Source organism: Rhinolophus sinicus, chromosome 10, assembly GCF_057876585.1.
Source record: "Rhinolophus sinicus isolate RSI-liver-muscle chromosome 10, RSI-T2T, whole genome shotgun sequence".
NCBI lineage: Eukaryota > Metazoa > Chordata > Mammalia > Chiroptera > Rhinolophidae > Rhinolophus > Rhinolophus sinicus.
Window position 1 is genome coordinate 3,472,526 of NC_142510.1, and position 17,055 is coordinate 3,489,580.

At 49.2% G+C, this 17,055-nt stretch overlaps 1 protein-coding gene and 1 long non-coding RNA gene across 3 annotated transcripts in view; one reads left to right on the top strand and one right to left on the bottom strand.

Annotated features, from left to right (window-relative positions):
* VPS35L (VPS35 endosomal protein sorting factor like) overlaps nt 1-15,672 on the bottom strand; it is a 79,257-nt gene extending 63,585 nt beyond the window's left edge. The window contains exons 1-7 of the mRNA XM_074323112.2: nt 15,577-15,672; nt 10,982-11,081; nt 8,942-9,109; nt 7,765-7,887; nt 5,476-5,500; nt 2,954-3,030; nt 1,147-1,275 (exon numbers count right to left, since the gene is read on the bottom strand). Coding sequence (XP_074179213.2) covers nt 1,147-1,275; nt 2,954-3,030; nt 5,476-5,500; nt 7,765-7,887; nt 8,942-9,109; nt 10,982-11,081; nt 15,577-15,593 — 639 coding nt within the window. The 5' untranslated portion in view covers nt 15,594-15,672. The remainder of the gene's footprint in view (nt 1-1,146; nt 1,276-2,953; nt 3,031-5,475; nt 5,501-7,764; nt 7,888-8,941; nt 9,110-10,981; nt 11,082-15,576) is intronic.
* A 393-nt stretch (nt 15,673-16,065) lies between these two features.
* On the top strand, nt 16,066-16,670 carry LOC109458950 (uncharacterized). 2 transcript variants are annotated; one of them, XR_016022534.1, is made up of 3 exons: nt 16,066-16,203; nt 16,341-16,449; nt 16,532-16,670. It is a non-coding gene; the product is annotated as an uncharacterized LOC109458950 (long non-coding RNA). The 2 variants fall into 2 exon arrangements; XR_002139310.3 differs by having other exon boundaries at nt 16,081-16,219.
* The last annotated feature ends 385 nt before the right edge of the window (nt 16,671-17,055 follow it).

Below are 17,055 nucleotides of genomic sequence, written 5' to 3' on the forward strand. Positions count from 1 at the left end.
ACTTTCATGGTTATTTTTCCTCGAGAAGACACGAATCAAATCTGCTCCAGATGTAAAACTTAGAAGTCACAGTTCTGTACCAAGTACTCTAGGCAGAAAGGCTGCCAATAAAAATATTTGGAAGAAGCGCTTGTTAGTTTAGAAATTTCTCACTTGTGCCACGCAGCACGCAACCCCCATCACGTGAATTCAGGAGGAGAGAACCCTTCCTCAAGGGTATTTACTTTGTAAACCAACAACAGTGATGGAAGAGAAGTGGGTGGGGTTTGCCTCGGTCACGAAACACCAAAAAAAAATAGCACCTGCCACGCAAAGTATCATCTTAAAAGACTTCAAGTACCCAGGGCAAAGACTCCCAGCCTCTCCCCACTCTCTCTCCAGAGCAACAGGTGAGCAAACAAATGTCACATGGCCACGACACTGAACTAGAACGGGATCTGTCCTTTTGAACTTGAATGGCTACTCAGAAATTCTTTGTTAAGCGCTGCTCTGGAAATCGTAACGCACACATTATTCCTTTCACAGTGTGTTTCTGAGCATGTTTTGCCAACACAGGATGATCTTAGGGGTCAAAACAACAGAAGAAGCTGTTTTCCTTCCAGAACTTGCTCTTGTGATCCAAGAGTTGTCACGGATCAACAAACTCACCAACAAAGAGGTTTCAACAAATGTACCTCTTCTAACAGTGTAAAAAAATATTTGTTGGACCCATAATTATGCAGAATATGACCCAAAAATGCATTTATCAGGAATACACAATCGTTAGTTCCAAAGATACAATGGAAATCTAGTCAAGGAGACCCAGACCGTTGGTCCATCTTTAGTCTGTACAAATCATAGACGTGTCAGGGGCTGTACCAGGAACAATGAACTAAATACATGACACAGGGGGCATCATTAATTGTGCAATCTAGGGTGAGTGTCCTGGAATTGTGCAGTGCACAACCTGTGCAGCTGCACACAGTGGCCCTGGGATTAGCCATCTCATGAAAACACAGATTCGCAATCACGGCCTTTCATAGGAAGTACGTGAAGATGGAACACATGAAAAAAGGAGGGGAAGACTCTGAAGGCAGGCTTCTGAAAACCCTAATTATCCACAAAGGAGTTTTACACAGAAAATTCACAAAAATCACTAGAGCTGACCTGGATGACTATTTTTAGAGCCTTCACTTTCTGGTCCGAGGCCCAGGCGTCCTTCAGCGACTGGTTGAGCTCCTCTATGCGGTTCACATAATCCTGTTGAGTCAAATTCAGCAGTTCCTTTTGGGAGCCCTGTGGGCAGAAAGGAGGAAGGTGAAGGAACAAAAGGAAAAACACTGACCACCAACCCGAGCACCGGCTGAGCTTCACTCTCTAAGTTTCCCTTATAGCCCCACCAGGATCGATCGTTTTGTCTTTTGATCAAAGAGGCTCTTGGAGTTTTCTGTGAAGGGGGGCAGAGTGGCGTGTCGCAGAGAAACCGGCCTAGGAGGCAAGTCAGACCTAGGCCAGCTCCCAGGTCAGCTGCTTCCCACCATGCGATTCTGGGTGAGCTGCTTTCCTCCCAGAGCCTCACCTATAAACAGGGAGGATTGATAGTTATCAGGACTCACCTTGGGCCAGGCCAGGTATACCAGATGCTCGAGATACAAAGGGGAGCAAAATGACCTTATTTCTGCACCAATCAAGCTTAAGGTACAAAGATGGACATTAACAAAGACTAAGGTAAATGCTCGGGAGGGAACAACAGTTCACGGAACCTTCTGGGCTGAGGCAGTGAAGTGACTCTTTCTTCACCTCTGCTGTGACAACCCTGGAAGCCATCTGTTGAGATGGCAACATTATGAGATGGTGGTGTGTCTGTCACTGCCCTGGATAAGTAATGCCAGGAAGAAATAAACCTTTGTTCTAGTAAGCCACTGAGGTCTGGGGGTTCATTTGTTACCACAGCATAACCTAGCCTTACCCTGACTAACACACTAGTTAACTTGAAAGCCACAGGGCAGCCATCTCTGCTGTGAGCAAGGAAATCAGTCTGCAGGAAAAACAAAAATGGAGAACTAGAAAAAGAATCAGTGATGAAGGCTGCACAGAACCACAAGAGACAGAGGACAGCTGCCAGGTTTCTGGGTGGTTCTTCAGACCCCGGCTTCAGCCAGCTTAAGTGACTTTCAGAGACCCACAGACTAAAGTGCTTTGATTCAAACCCTCAGCAATTCCCTTCTTACCAGCCACAGTTGTGTGACTGAGGCTCTCGGATACCCTACTTCAAAACGTGTCCTGTCTGAACTGAGAAATTGGACTGTGGATCATGAGACTCTGCTGAACACCCAACAACTCTGGTTTCAGAGCTGGAAGGACCTGGACCCAAGGGGAAAGATACAGGACAGAGCAACATAACTGCCATGATAGTGACACTCCAGAGGACACAAATTCACCTGTCTCCAGGGGCCAGGCTAGAAAGGCTCATGAGTGAATCGGGATGGTACAAGAATGTGGGCCCACGATCAGATGGAATTCAAGAGAAGCCAGAAATCTGGATTTATGTGAAACTGACCAATTTTGAAGAGTTGGCAAACGGGTCATGTGTTTGGAAAGCAGGTGCAGGCCAGTTAAAAGATTCCTGTAGCCACATGCAGCCAGCAGAGCAGCCAGGTGGGACCTTTCTCCTCCGCTTCCCAGGGAGATGGCTCCGCTTGGCTTGTACAGTGAGACCCTGTCCTCAGATGACCCGGGTTTGCTCAGGCATCAGTGAGAAAAGACGCCTTCAGAAAACCAGCCCGAGGCAGGCTCCTGAGAGCTCAGCCAACTGCACCACTGGCGTCTTTCCTGGTTCCCTTGGTGCCTCGGGAGGACAGAGCACAATGCAGGGCTCGCGAATTCCTCAGACAGCAGCCACGGAGACAGAGCTCACTTGGCAGAAGAAACGACAGCACCACGCGGCCCTGGGCTCTGCCGGTGACTTGCTCACCTCCTCAAAGTCGTCCAGCTCCTCCAGCCTGGTCCGGACCTTCTCGGACATCGCAGATGTGGTCGCCCCGGCTTTGCCTAAACAGAATGGATCCATGTCACACAGGTGGCTTTCCTCTGTCACAATACTCCCGAAGGAAGGTATCTGTCACTTTACATTTCATCATGAATAACGCGGCTGGGGACCAACTTCCACCCAAGATTTTTTGAAAGCAATGTCCTTCCATAACCCAAGTCCCATCAGGAACCTTCCTGCTTGGAAAACTGCCCCCCCGCCCCGGAGCTCAAGGGATCAGCCTTCAAAAGGTTCCACTATATTTGATATTTACAAACATTTCACTTATTTATTCCTAAAGGCAGGCGGTCCGGAGGAGGATGCCAAAAATCCATCATTTAATTGTTCTCCACAAAGAGACCCTCTCAGGCTCACACTCAGTGTGGCATCCTTATACCCTTCCACCAACCAAACAACAGTCTCCCTGTCTGCCCGGAGGTGGACACTAGGGCTTCCAAGCCCTCCCGTGGCGCGTCCAGGACCGGCGGTACCTCTCTCCAATCACCCGTCAGCATCATTCTTGCCATCAGCAGGGACAGGTGGCGGGATGACGGACAGGGCTGCGGGTCGCAAGCCGGCCACCAGGCTGTGTCCAGCGGGCTGCTGCTGGCCAGCGCCTCCTCCTCCTCCAGACCCGTTCCCTATCTGAGACGGCTTCTGGTCCAGATCCCAGGTCCCTACGCTCCGGCCGATCCAGCTCACACTTCAGGAATGCAAGTTGGTCCTTTTAAGGTGCTGGTTTCTTAGCTCTGGTGTGAACTCAGATTTGTCTGGGATCAGCTGAGAGCAGGGTACGATTATCTAATTACTAACAACTACTCAAGTTAAGTTTCCAAATCATTTGTTTTTTTGTTTTTTTTTACCTGTTTTTACTTTTGTCTTCCCCCTGAAATAATACCCACAGAATGTGCATACATGTACGTGTTGACAGATATTAGAGGATCTTTGCAACCACCACAGAGTTCTTTCATTCACCATTAACTTTCATTCCTGAAACCTACTCTGGTTGTTGCACAGAGTTCCATGCAGCTCATTCATTTTCCTGCTGTTCAGTCATTTCCATTGTGAGTGTGAATACACCACAATTTTGTTATTTTACTGTCGATGGATGTGTGGGTCATTTCCTGCTTGGGGCTACTCTGAACAGTAGTAGCTGCTATGAACATGTCTGTGGGTATGTCCTGTTCCACACATGCCTGAATCCCTCAGGACAGTGCTTCGCAGAACTTTACAGGAATCACGTACGGCTATGTTAACACGCAGATTCTGATTTGCAGTAGGTCTGGCCGGGCCTGAGACTGCATTTCTAATGAGTCCCAGGCAATACCAAAGCTGCTGGTCCTTGTACCAAACTTTAAGAAACACAAATCTGCACAGTTAGAAAAACGCTTTCTGTAAAGGGCCAGATATAAGTATTTGGGGTTGTATGAGTTATACAGTCTCTGTCACAACGACTCAACTCTGCCTTGATAGCCAGAGACAATAGGTCAACAAATCGACATAGCTGTGTTCCAATAAAACTTTATTTACAAAATCAAACAGTGGGCCGGATTTGGCCTGTAGGTTGCCCATTTCTGATCTAGGGTACATCCTAGCAGGGGAATGGCTGGATCAAAGGGTTGGCCCATCTTTACTCTTAATAGATAATGCAAATGTGTTTTGCATGTTGGGTGTCATGTTACACGCCCACTGGTGATGTATGCGAGTTCCTGTTGCATTACATTCTCACCAGCTAGTGGCGTCATCAATCTTTCTGATTTTTCCAAACTGGTGGATATGCAATGCTATGATGTACTTCTTTATTGTTTGGGGTCAAAGTGACGCCTCTAACAAAGGGGCTGGCCCACTCTCTTGATTCTCAACCTGCAGAGAATGGGGGAGAGCTGCAGCTGCCACCCCGGCGATTCGCACAAAAACCAAGGCCAAGCTCATCTGCACCCCCAGCAGCATGTGGTCGGTCAGTCCCTTCCGAGTCACCTGGGAGCTTGAAAAAAGAAATTCCCAGGCCCCATGCCTCAGGATTAGTTCAACAAGTGGCATGAGGTCGGTGGTCTGTGTTTGTATGAAAGTTCCTCAGGTGACGCTGCTGTACAGCCAGTTCGTGACCCCCTGGTCCAAAGCCTCTGACCGTGTCTTAGCAGAGGAAACTGGGAAGTGGCATGTCCAGAGACCAGTAAGTGTGAGTGTGGGACTCCCCTCACCAGCGGATCCGCATTTTCACAAGGGAGAGACTGTAACCCTAAACTCAAGCAGGGGGCTTCCCTTTTACTCCATGTAACATCTGTGGTCTTTTTAAATTCATCATCTAAATGTATTTCACTTCTACTGAGTCTACCCGATCCAGAAAATAATAGCTTCGATTGAATTAAACATCAGGGTTTGATACTACGAACTTTTTTTTTTCCCTTTGTGAAATTATATTAAAGGGAATGAGAGAATTCCCCATCGAAACAGTAACAACAACTCACCTTTTTCAGATCCCATAAATAGATTCTGCAGAGGCAAAAAAAAAATTTAAGTTTTTAAAAACTTACTGGATTCTATGGTAAAAAAGACTTGTAAGATACTTAAATTAGTATTCAACAGCACTAAGACAATATGACCCACCATTTTCCAATAAAGTCAAATGAAAAATAGAAACATTTATTCAAAGGAGGAAAATACAGCTCACTAGAAACTACTGGAGATGCAAATTTTTAACTCGATTCAGGACTCTCAAAGTAAGCCAACAAACAGCAAAATTTTGGACAGTGGAGTCACGTGACAGCATTTAGCTTACTCTAAAGCAGGGTTTCACAACCTTGGTACTATTTACATTATGGGCTGGAAAATTCTGTGGAGGGGGCCGTCCTGTGCACTGAAGGATGTTTAGCAGCCACTGGTCCCCACCCACTAAATGCCAGGAGCATCCCCATAGCTGTAACAACCCAAAATGTCTTCAAATATCGCAGCGCGTCCTTTGGGCGGTAAAATTACACCTGGTTGAGAATCACTGCTCTAAGTTAACTTGATGCACTCAGAACATAAAAAGAAATAGCTAATAGCCCTGTCATTCCACCTGCCACTCTGCTCAGCAAGGAGCTGCCCTGCCTGGGGAACAAAGAGGCTTGTGGCCTTTTCTAGTCACCTGCCTGCCTCCCTACTCACAGCCCTGATTTTTTATGGGGACACTGTCACACTTCCCAGCTTCCCTTGCATCTGTGTACAACCCGTGACTACCTTTCAGACAAGTGTAAATGGATGTGTTGAGGGGGAAGCTGAGACGTCTCCGTAAATGAGACAAGGTACATCCTACTTTCCCTTTTTCCTCCTTCTGACAAGTTGGACACGAGGTGACACTGAACGTGACGGGGGAGCAAGACAGAAAGAGCCGGATCCCTGATGACTGTGGAGCTGCCACACCAGCCCTGGACCAAGCGCCTCTGGACACCTTTCCAGTGTCACGGGAGAAAAACGTCAGTCTTGTTTAGGTCGTCGGGGAAGGCTTCGGTTATAAGCAACTGTGCCCAAGCCTCCACTAACACAGGCATTCACCTGCGTTCCCTGGATGGTCTCGGCTCTCCCCAGCCTTTCCTTCTGAGGGCAACTTGCCCAGTACAGGGTTAGCCTGGAATTTCATACGTGTCCCCAGGCACAGGCCAACGACGCCCCCTAGCGGACACCCAAAGCAACTGACCTTCCAGCCCTGGAAGAAAGCCGGCTGTGACCCACACAAAGAGCAACAGCAGCTACAATGGCCAGATCCACACAACAAACCCCGACCACTTCTGGAGACGGCCCTGCGGTTCCAGTTCTTTCTCTGACCTGGGCCAGATCCCTGACTCTTAACATTTTGAGAAACCAATCTGTACATTTTTTCCCAACTAACACTGACATAAATGAAACTCATAGGGCCCGGGAGTTGGGGCAACATAACTGTTGACAGTGTGATTTATAAAAGAAATATATATTCGGTCTTCGTGGCACAGAGCTCCTAAAACCCTTGGAATTTCCTAAGTGATGATGAAGGTGTCCTTTGTTATGCTAATGAGGTGACTTCTGGACCGCACCTAAGGATGTGGCTGGTGGGCTGGTGTCCAGAGGAATGGACCATGTGATTAAAGGATTGGTTTCAGTCCCATCCCCTGATTTCCAGGGCAGGGAGAGGGACTGGAGACTGAGTTCAATCGCCAATGGCCAATGAGTTCATCAATCATACCTCTGGAATGACAGTCCCATAAAAACCCAAGAGGACAGGGTTGGGAGAGCTTCCGGGTTAGGAAACTGGACCATTTCCCTGGACCCCAACCCCATGGGGACAGAAGCTCCTTAGTGAGCGACCTCGCCCTATGCATCTCTTCATCTGACTGTTGATTCATTCCCTTTAATATCATTTGTAATAAACTGGTAATCCAGCAAGCACATGGGTTTCCTAAGTTCCGTGAGCCACTCTGGCAAATTAATCAAACCCGAGGAGGGGGTTGTGGGAAGCTCCGATTTACAGCCAGTTGGACAGAGGCACACACAGGTGACAACCTGGACTTAATGACTGGCATCTGCCATGGGGGGCAGACTTGGGCTAAGCCGTAGCATCTGACGCTGTCTCCAGGCGGACAGTGTCAGAACTGAGCCGACTTCTTGGGCACCCAGCCAGTGTCGGGGAACTGCTGGCTGGTGCTGGGGGGAAACTCACACAGCGGAACTGGGTGAAGAATCATCACAAAAAATTACTACTACATCTGAAGGCGACGCTGAGAGAAAAGTCTGCTGGGACTCACGATAGAGAGTTTTTCCGTGGTTGTGTAGCGGGCAAGGATCTCTCCTCGTTTGCTGGCCCAAGGCTCAAAATCTGATCCGACCACGGAGTTGTCATCTCGGTCACGTTTCTTTCTGGAACTGTCCTAAGGAAAGGCAAGACAATCTCTTCAGCAGCGATATCATTTTCATCTTAAAAAGATAAGCAAACACACGGTGACTATAGTTGACAACACGGCAGCGTAGAACTGAAATTTCCTAAGAGAGTAGAACTTAAATGTTCCATCCGAAAAAGAAAAAAAAAGGAAATACACGGGGTGAAGGATGTGTAGACTCGGCGGGAGGAATCCATTCACAACGTACATATGTATCAAATCATCACACTGTACGCTTTAAATGCCTCATAATTTTACTTGTCAATTATACTCAAAGGTTAAAAAAAAAAAGTATAAATATAGTTCAAATTATGTAAGCAAACAAATAAAAAAGTAAATAGATGGATGCAATGCCAGCACAGACTGGCGGCTGAGAATGTGGATTCTGGAGCCAGACGGGCCGGGTGGGAATTCCAGCTCGGCTACGACTTAGTATCTCTGTTCCTCCATGGGGGCCCCTCTTCAAATGGGGACCGTGATACATCTGTCACAGGTCGTCTGAGAGCTAAACCGGGACTGCACTTAGCAAAGGCCAGCCCCCTGGTGAGGGGATGCTATTACTAGTTGTTATTATCACTTATTAAATGAGTATGTGTGCAAGCGCTCAGAAACTGCTGTCAGAAATATCCATGGAAACACAGGGGACGTTACAGAATCCACACCACACCGATTGTCACTGATGACCTCCAGGTGGTGAAGAGAAGGACGGCAAGTGGTCAACAGGACGTCATCCGCAGTGGTTGACTACTTTTACATGAAAAATTAGTGAATCACTTACGTAACGACATAAAAATAAATCCGAAAGAACTATAAAAAGAGGGACATTAAAATAATGAATCAATTTTAAAATGCTTTCAAAAGAAGAAAGGAAGAAGCTTCCAGGCCCTACGCCAGCCTCTCCCAGCAGAGTCACCCTCTGGACGTTTGCACTGTTTGGACTGTTACAACCAGGTGGCACCATGCAGTTTAGACGACCCCACCCCTCCAATCCCTGCACCCCCAGAGCTGACCCCCAGTGGCACGATGGCCCTGAAGGATGTATTACCGTGGCGGCCGCCCTGCCCGCGGGGTCAGCAGTGGCCGCGAACATGGACAGGGGGTCGGTCCCATCCAGGACGCTGCTCAGCGGGTCCACCACACAGCTGGAGGACGACGAGGACGTTGAGGAGGTGCTTCCTTTCCGGCTCAGCTTCTTCGTCTTTGACTCCGTGACCTGTGGGGAACAGCTGTGAGGGTCAAAGGGAAGTCGCCCCAAGTCCTCCCAGTGAAACACTCAAACGGGTTTGCCCTGGTTCCAGGAGGTGATGTAACCATTCCTTTGAGGCAGGGACACTTCTTTTTATGACAAATGGACAGGACTCAGAATGCCAGTGGCCGAGGAAGGGAAGGTGGGAAGTCAGGGTCAGGAAGGGCCACCACGATTAGCAGCTGAGCTAGATGAATTCTGTGGGGCCTTCTCACTCAGCGGGGTCCCTGGACAAGCAGCAGCCACGTCACCCGGGAGCTTCTAATGGTGCAGAACCTCAGGCCCCACCATAAGCTCACAGCCTCGGCGGTGGTCCTTCCTTTCTGGAGAACTCTGCCCAGGGGCCACGTCCCGGAGTGTGTACTGCCAGGTGCCGGCGTGTGGAGCCACGCTTCTGTGCCACTGGCCCCCATCCCTCCCCAGCTTCAGACGACTGCATCAGGGGTGAACCCGAGCCAAGAGGGGCCAACCAGAGTCTCTGCTGAAAACTGGGAGCAACGTCCAGATGGGCTCATTATGGTCCACTCCTTCTCAAATGAGAAGCTGTGAAAACCCAGGGGCCAGGGGCCGGACAGTGATGGGCATTCTGGACGTGTGTCCATAGGGAAGTAGAGGAAACCAATCCTCAGAGAGACAGAAGGACGGGCCGGACCAGAAGGAAGGAGGGAGAAAAGAGCATTTGAAGTGCGAGTGGCCTGGGGCCCCCCAGTGTGCAGCTGGTGTCTGAGGCGAGCGCAGTCTTACGGAAGACCCTCCCCTAAACCTGCGGGGCCTGATACTAACCTGGGTGACTAGTACCTGTCACTGGTGCACATGTGGCATCTTCTCTGCCGGGCAGTCTTGTCACCTGTCCTCCCTCCCCCAGGCTCAACAGTCCAAACTATCTGTGGGAAAGCAGCCCTCCCCGACTCTCAGGCCTGGTGGGTGGACTCTGCTCCCAGTTCCCAGGCTCTCGCCCCAATCCCATCAATCAGCATATTCCACACCCCGGTCACCGCCCCAATCCCATCATTCAGCATATTCCACACCCCGGTCACCGCCCCAATCCCATCAATCAGCATATTCCACACCCCAGTCACCAAGCTTGGTTCAGAGAAGGACGCGTAACCCAACGGGCTAAACAAAAACTGCTGGAGAAGAGGTCCCCCTGCTGTGTCACCAGTGAGATGTGAGCTGCTGAAGCTACTCTGTCACCGTGGGGGGCGAGGTCCTGACAATGGAACCAACTCACTGGTGGGTCAGCTGCAGGGGCCCATGGGGATCTGAGCAGCCCTGGGAGGCTGAAGGTCAGGCTTGTGCCCTCCTGCTTTATGGCACTGCCTCTGTGCGTTGACGTCCGCCCTCCGCTGGAAGAATCTTCATGTCCTTGGTATCCACTGGCATCTGTCTGTCAAGCTCATCTCTACCCACGGTGACAACCCCACAGCTTCTACTCCTTGCGCTAACCCAGGAAGGAGTGACCAGCCAAGTCTCTTGCCTGCTTTTTGTTTTGTTTAGTTTTTTAAATAAATTCACAGACAGGCTACAATGCCACTCAGGCCAGCACCCTATACTGGGAATGACAGTGATTCTTAATATTCCAAATAGGTGAATCAAAAAAGCAAGATATACTCTGCTTATACCTCCACACCAGGAAGACAGCACCCCACACGCATGACAACCTCACTGATAGGAGAAAGGGGAGAATAAAACCGATGGTGGGCGAGGCCAACATGACAAACAAGGGGACAGGGAACAAGCTGGTTGATTTAAACAGGCAAAGAGTAAAAGACCCAGGAATGCAGCCTGTCATTTTCCCGAATGGGGATGTCACGTAGGGAGGCCCTTGACAAAACTTACAGTTATGGGTTTCAGCGGGTGATAGTCCCCAAGCTCCAAGGGCACGGCCTCCAACCGGCATGATGCAAATTCGGCCTTGTAGTTCCTGTTCCTGGAGTGCCTGGAAAACAGCAAAACCCAGAAACCCATTAGCTGATGGAGATACCGAACACACTAAAAACGATTTGCCCAGACTTCCGCAACGACGAGGCAATCTACAAGGGAACAGGATTTCTACCAAGAGCAACGAGAAATGCTATACTTAAAATTCTTTTTTTTTTACGTCAGTTTGAAGGTACAAGGAGCTGCCAACACACACAACACCTGTGAGGCCAGACACCAGAACCCAGGGAAGCTGGGTGAGGTGAAGCCAGCTCCCCCCACCACACACACAGGGCATTTGCCAGAGGGACGCGGGGCCAGAGCCAGGCAGACGGCGGCTGCTAGGAGCCAATCAGCCAGAAGAGCATCAAGGAAACCTCGCAGCGCTGGAAAGACGCATTAGGATACAGTCAGGGTTGGAAGGACGAGCTTCTGAAGACAAGGGGCTGCAGAGAAGTGAGAAATTGGCCCTGATTCCCCCTCAAAGCGTGCGCCAGCTAAGAGCATGCAGCAGAAGGAAGCGAGTCAGAATCAGAAAGCTGATGAAAAGCAGTTTTCAGATGAAAAGCAGTTTTCATCAGTCTTGTGAAGGCTTAACAAGTACGGGCACCCGTGAGATGGGAAATAAAAGGGGAGAGAGTCTCCACATTGAAACCTGAAGAGGAGAAGACGGGAAGCATGGAAGAGGGTAGACGGCAAAAGGGACGTGAAGGGGAGGTCTTAACACACGCGCGAGTGGAACCCCAAAGGGAAAGAGAGAAAGGATGGGCAGAAGCAGTATTTGAAGGGACAACAGCTGAAACTTTCCCCAAACTAAAGAAAGACATCAAGCTACAGACTCAAGACACACGTGTGTCCCAACGAAGGCTCAAAAACAAAACCAAGCAACCATGCTTAGGGTCCTCAGAGTAAAATGGCTAAAAACTAAAGAAAGGAGATTTCTTAAAAGAAAAAGAGAAACACCATTTTCAAAGGACGGCAAGAAAATTATGACCTCCGCACAGAGCTGGGAGCCTTCTAGAAGGTAAGTGAACTCATACCTTTAAAGTACTGAAACACAGCAACTGCCAACAAAGAGTTTCACCTCGTGAAACCATCCTTCAAACAGAAGAAAGAAACGTGCAAAGGAAAACCAAGAGCAGCGGCGGCAGCAGCACACTTTAAAACAAGAAAACCCTATATATTGAAATCTACAGAAGGTGCCAAAAAATGTATACACACTTTAAGAAAGGAAAGAACTGTATTAAAATTGTCATACTCGATAAATACCGTTAACAAAAGATGAATACAAGTCATGTGTATGCATTTTTTGGCACCCCCGGTATATGTGTGTAACACACATAAATGACTATTGACGGCAAGATAACAGGGTCCAGGGACCTGGCTGCTTTGTTCCTTAGCCGCCAAACCCCTTGACTTCATCCCCCACCTCTGCCCCATTCACATCAGCCCGGCTTCATTCCCATCTGTATGAAATCTGACCGCCCCCAACCTCACTGTGCCCATTACTCCAGCCCCCTCACTAACCAGAAAGCCAACGCAGTAGGAAAGAGCTGAGCTCCTGTGGTTTCATTTCTACCTTTTCTAAGTAAATCTGTCTTTGAGTGCAGGAGAAAGGCTGGTTAACATGGACCAGCTTCTCCTCTCTACTTTTTTTTTTTTTTTTTTAGAGAAAACCCCAACCGCAGTATATTGCCCAGTCCCTCTGAATCGTGTTTTACAAAATATACAGTCTTCATTGTAGTTGGAGTCTGTTGTGACATATTCTTCCCAGTTCCCTCTCATATGCGATCAGCCAATCCCTGACTTTTAAAACAAGCAAAACCCCAAGAATAAATACACTGGAATAATAGCCATCAACAGCCAGAATGAAGTTTTAAAAACCAAATCACACCTCTCTTCCTTTCAGGTCACTCTGAACCTCATCAATAGGATTCTGAAAGGCTAATTTAATAGAATGACTAGAAATGACGTCTGAGCTGAAATTCAGTTGCAAATGTGTTTTCATCCCTATAATGAACAAATCAATTGACAGCTGAGAAAAGCACTACCGTATTTCCCTGAAAATAAGACCTAGCCGGACCATCAGCTCCAATGCGTTTTTTGGAGCAAAAATTAATGTAAAACCCGGTTATGTTAGATAAGACCCGGTTTTATTAAGACCCGGTCTTATTTTACTATAAAGAAGACTGGGTCTTACAGTAAAATAAGACCGGGTCTTAGATTTATTTTTGCTCCAAAAGACACATTAGAGCTGATGGTCTGGCTAGGTCTTATTTTCCAGGAAACACGGTACATCATAACTGCATAATAACGGTTCTCATTTATTATGTGCTTACTGTATACCAGGATCCGGACCAAGGCCTTTACCTCCATTTCCTCATTTAATCAGCCCCAGGAGTTAGGTGGTATGATGATGCCCATTTGCAGACAGAGAAGCTGAGGCCGTTTGTGTCGGTAACTTGTCAGGTGACAGCAACAAGCAACAGAGATGGATGCAAACTGAGGCAGCAGTTTGCATCTGTCTCTGTCAGATGAAAGTTCTACATATCACCTATAAGTCGTCTTGAGAACTTGAAGAAGTAAGCAATGAACTGTCCACTTTTTTTTTAAGGACGAAGCTTTGAAATGATTTTAAGTTTGAGGGGAGGGAATTCTTGGGAAAATAAATACTGCTCTGGAAAAACCTTTTTAAAAAAGGAAACGTTTATCCTTCCTGAAAGTCAGGTCACACCTCTACATTTCGATTTTTCTATCACTTCTTCCATTATTGCCTCAAATTTGCTCCCTGCTCCCTACTATTTCCCGCAGTCTGAGATGTTCAAGCATTTTCCTCAATGCTTGGGTCTTTGTAAGGCTCACAGCGACCTCTAGTGGACATTTTCTCAAAAATTCTTTTTCCTGCTGACAGAGCTGGTACCCACCGTCTCTGCTCCCCAATCATCTCAGCCCCCAGCAATGCAAAAGGCTCCTCTGGATCCTTGACAGTTGCTTCACAGGAAAGGCCAGCCTTTCACACCTCCACTCCTGGCTGGGTCTAGCCTCTGAACCCCACTTATCTACCAAGGGCATAACCTGGGGAGTGTCTAAATACCCCAGACCTACAGAATCAGGAGCTGCATTTTAACAAAAACCCCATGTGATTTATAAACACATTAAAGGCTGACAAACGTACTGGGAGGCAGAGATGAAAAGAGCATCTTCCTGAATTTTTATTACAAAATTCCAGATAACTGAAGCCAGTGTTTCTCTCGTGTTTTGGGTATTTACATCTTAATAACTCCCTAAGAGCTGCCGGGCAGGACTAGCTCAAATGAAACGATGAAGAAGAGCTCAGGGCATCCAACCCTGCTTCTGGGCGTCAGAGCTTCGGAAAACGCTTCAAGAGTCAGCGAGGTGAAGGGAAGACAGCTGTGAATCAAGCAGGCAACCAGGTGGTGCAGGCAGGCCTCCTTTTACTGCGCTTGGCTTTACTGCGATTCACAAGTGTTGCCTCTTTTTTTTACAAACTGAATGCAAGACCCTCTACCAGCAAATTTTGATTGACTCGCTTCATGGCGGTGGTCTGGAATGCAACCCGCAGTGTCTCCGCAGTGTGCCTGTTACCGGGTTATTCGAGTCTAGGGCTGTATACTCTTTCATTTGCTCACTCACTCATTCAGCGGTAAACCACTACACATCATTTGCAGATGAACACCAGAAAATTATCTCCCTTTTTGAGACTCAGAGGAGAGCTTACATCTCCAAATAATTCTACTATCACTATCACAACCTGCTTGCGTTCTCCACGTACTCAGAGCACCCGTGGGGGCCGGAAGCGCCAATCACTCCCGGTTACACCAGCCACAAGAGTCCCGCCAGGCCCGTCAGGCTTTGCAGGTGCCATTCATTTCTGCATGGTGAGCTCCTACACATCCTGCAAAACCTCTTTTTACACTCTGCCTCTCTGACGCCTTGCCCAAGGCCACAGGTGAGGCTGTGCCTCATGCAAATGCCTTTTGACATCCTTCTGTTCTGTGTGTCTGCTGCATGAAAGTGTCAGCTCTCTGAGGCCAAGGAGCATATCAGAGGGCCCTGCACAGACCAGGACAAATGTAAGCCTTTTAACAGATGAGAAAAGCAAGTCTCCTCTAGACGAACTGAGTAGCTCAGGGAACAGCCAGGTGCCCTGACTCGTCCACACTCAGAGCTGAGTGAACCTTTCTCTGCATCCAGCGCCCCTAGAAACCGCACCAACTCTCCTGGGAAAGTGGAAGCTGGGAACTTGCGTTTCCTCTAGGAGAAGGGGTAGCGGGGGAGACAACCAACACCCCGCCGGTCCGGCTTCAGGGAGCTCCTCCACGCAAGACAACCCGGGGACGGGGTGAGAGGCTCCACTAACACCCAACACAGGGAGCAATTCATTCATGCATGTGCACATACACACACACTCGCAGAGACATACACCGATACAGAGACCCAGTGACAAACAAGGACAATCCCTTCCCAAAGCCCACCGGCCACTTCCACCTTACCAGGGAAAGACGGCCATCTTCCCGGGCACGTGACCGCTTGTTCTGGGGCCGCCAGCCCTTTTCTTCCTTCCCAGACCCCGCCCCACCCCGCCCTGGCCGCCATGATTGTGAGGGGCAGACGCCCGCGCCGCAGAGCGCAGGCGCGCCGTTCCCGGGCGCTGTCATTGTGGACAGTCGCCCATCGCGCAGAGCGCAGGCGCGAGGCTTCCTGGCGCCATGATTGTGAAGGGCAGGCGCCGGTCCTGCAGGGCGCAGGCGCGCCGTCCCCTGGCCCCACGACTGGGAAGAGCAGTGGGTTTTCTAGCCCACCTGCGCCGTCTGAAGACGGGCCGGAGAAGACTCCAGACGTGGGCTAAACGACAGTAACCATTGGAGTGGGGAGGGGGCGGAGGGAAGGGTTTTAGGTTCGACCTGACGGTGGTTTTACCGCTAATGAGCTGCTTGGGTTGGGTAAGCCACGCCCCCGCCCCGGGCCAACGCTTTTGCAGCTCGAGCACCCCCATCCCGGGACGGACAACCTGGGTCTCGAAAGGCTGCCCTAGGTCCAAGGACGACGGCCTTCAGCTGGAAGGGAATTAAACCACATGGGTAGCCCGGGGTTGGCCTTTCACCGCACTTGGCAAAGCTGTACGTTTTCATGAAGGTGGATATTCGTTTGGACCACAGAACTTGGGTGCTCTAGTGTTTGATCTGCTTTAAAAACAAACATCCCAGGATACCTTACTAACATTTACCATTTAGTAAATGCTTTCTCTGTGTGTCAGGTACTACGCTGGGCGCTTTGCATCCGATCTTGACTCCTCACTGCAAACCCCCGAAGTGAAAAATAACCAAAACACTTATTGTGGAGAAACTGCGAGTGAATTGCCCAAGGTTGGTAAGCGCCCCAAGCGGGACTGGACTGTTGGTGAATCACAAGATCTGACTCGCCCTTTGTTCCCCTTTTCCTTTCCAGTGTCTTTTCTGACAGTCAAGTGAGAAAAACCACATTCTCAAAAGCTCCTCGGGAAAACGCGATAGAAGATCCGATGGAGCTCGGCAGGCCGAGGCCTGGTTCCTTCATCCGTGATGTTACGATAATTTGGGCGTTAAGGTGAAGGGAGATGATTGTAAAATCCCCGGCAAATAGCCAGCACTGGTTTGAAGAGGTGCGTCCTTAGGCAGGCAAACGAGTCATACTGTGTCTTGTGTGACCGCTGGGTTTGCAGCTTTTCTCTCCACGACAGCCCAGCGTGCAAAGTACCCTAAAGCGGTGCTTCTCAGGCTTGAGAGTGCGAACTCTCATGGGCATCTACTTAACATGCGGGCCTGGGCTTCTGCAGGGACTAACGGAAGCCCCATGAGACGTTTGCAGAGGGGCTGGGGTCACTGCCGGCGGTGGAGGGCTGCGTGTGACTCAGGAGGTAGCGGAGCAGAGAAGCACCGCCCGCTAAGCATATTCAACCCTAGTCACGCGTATTATACAGACAATGCAAGTCA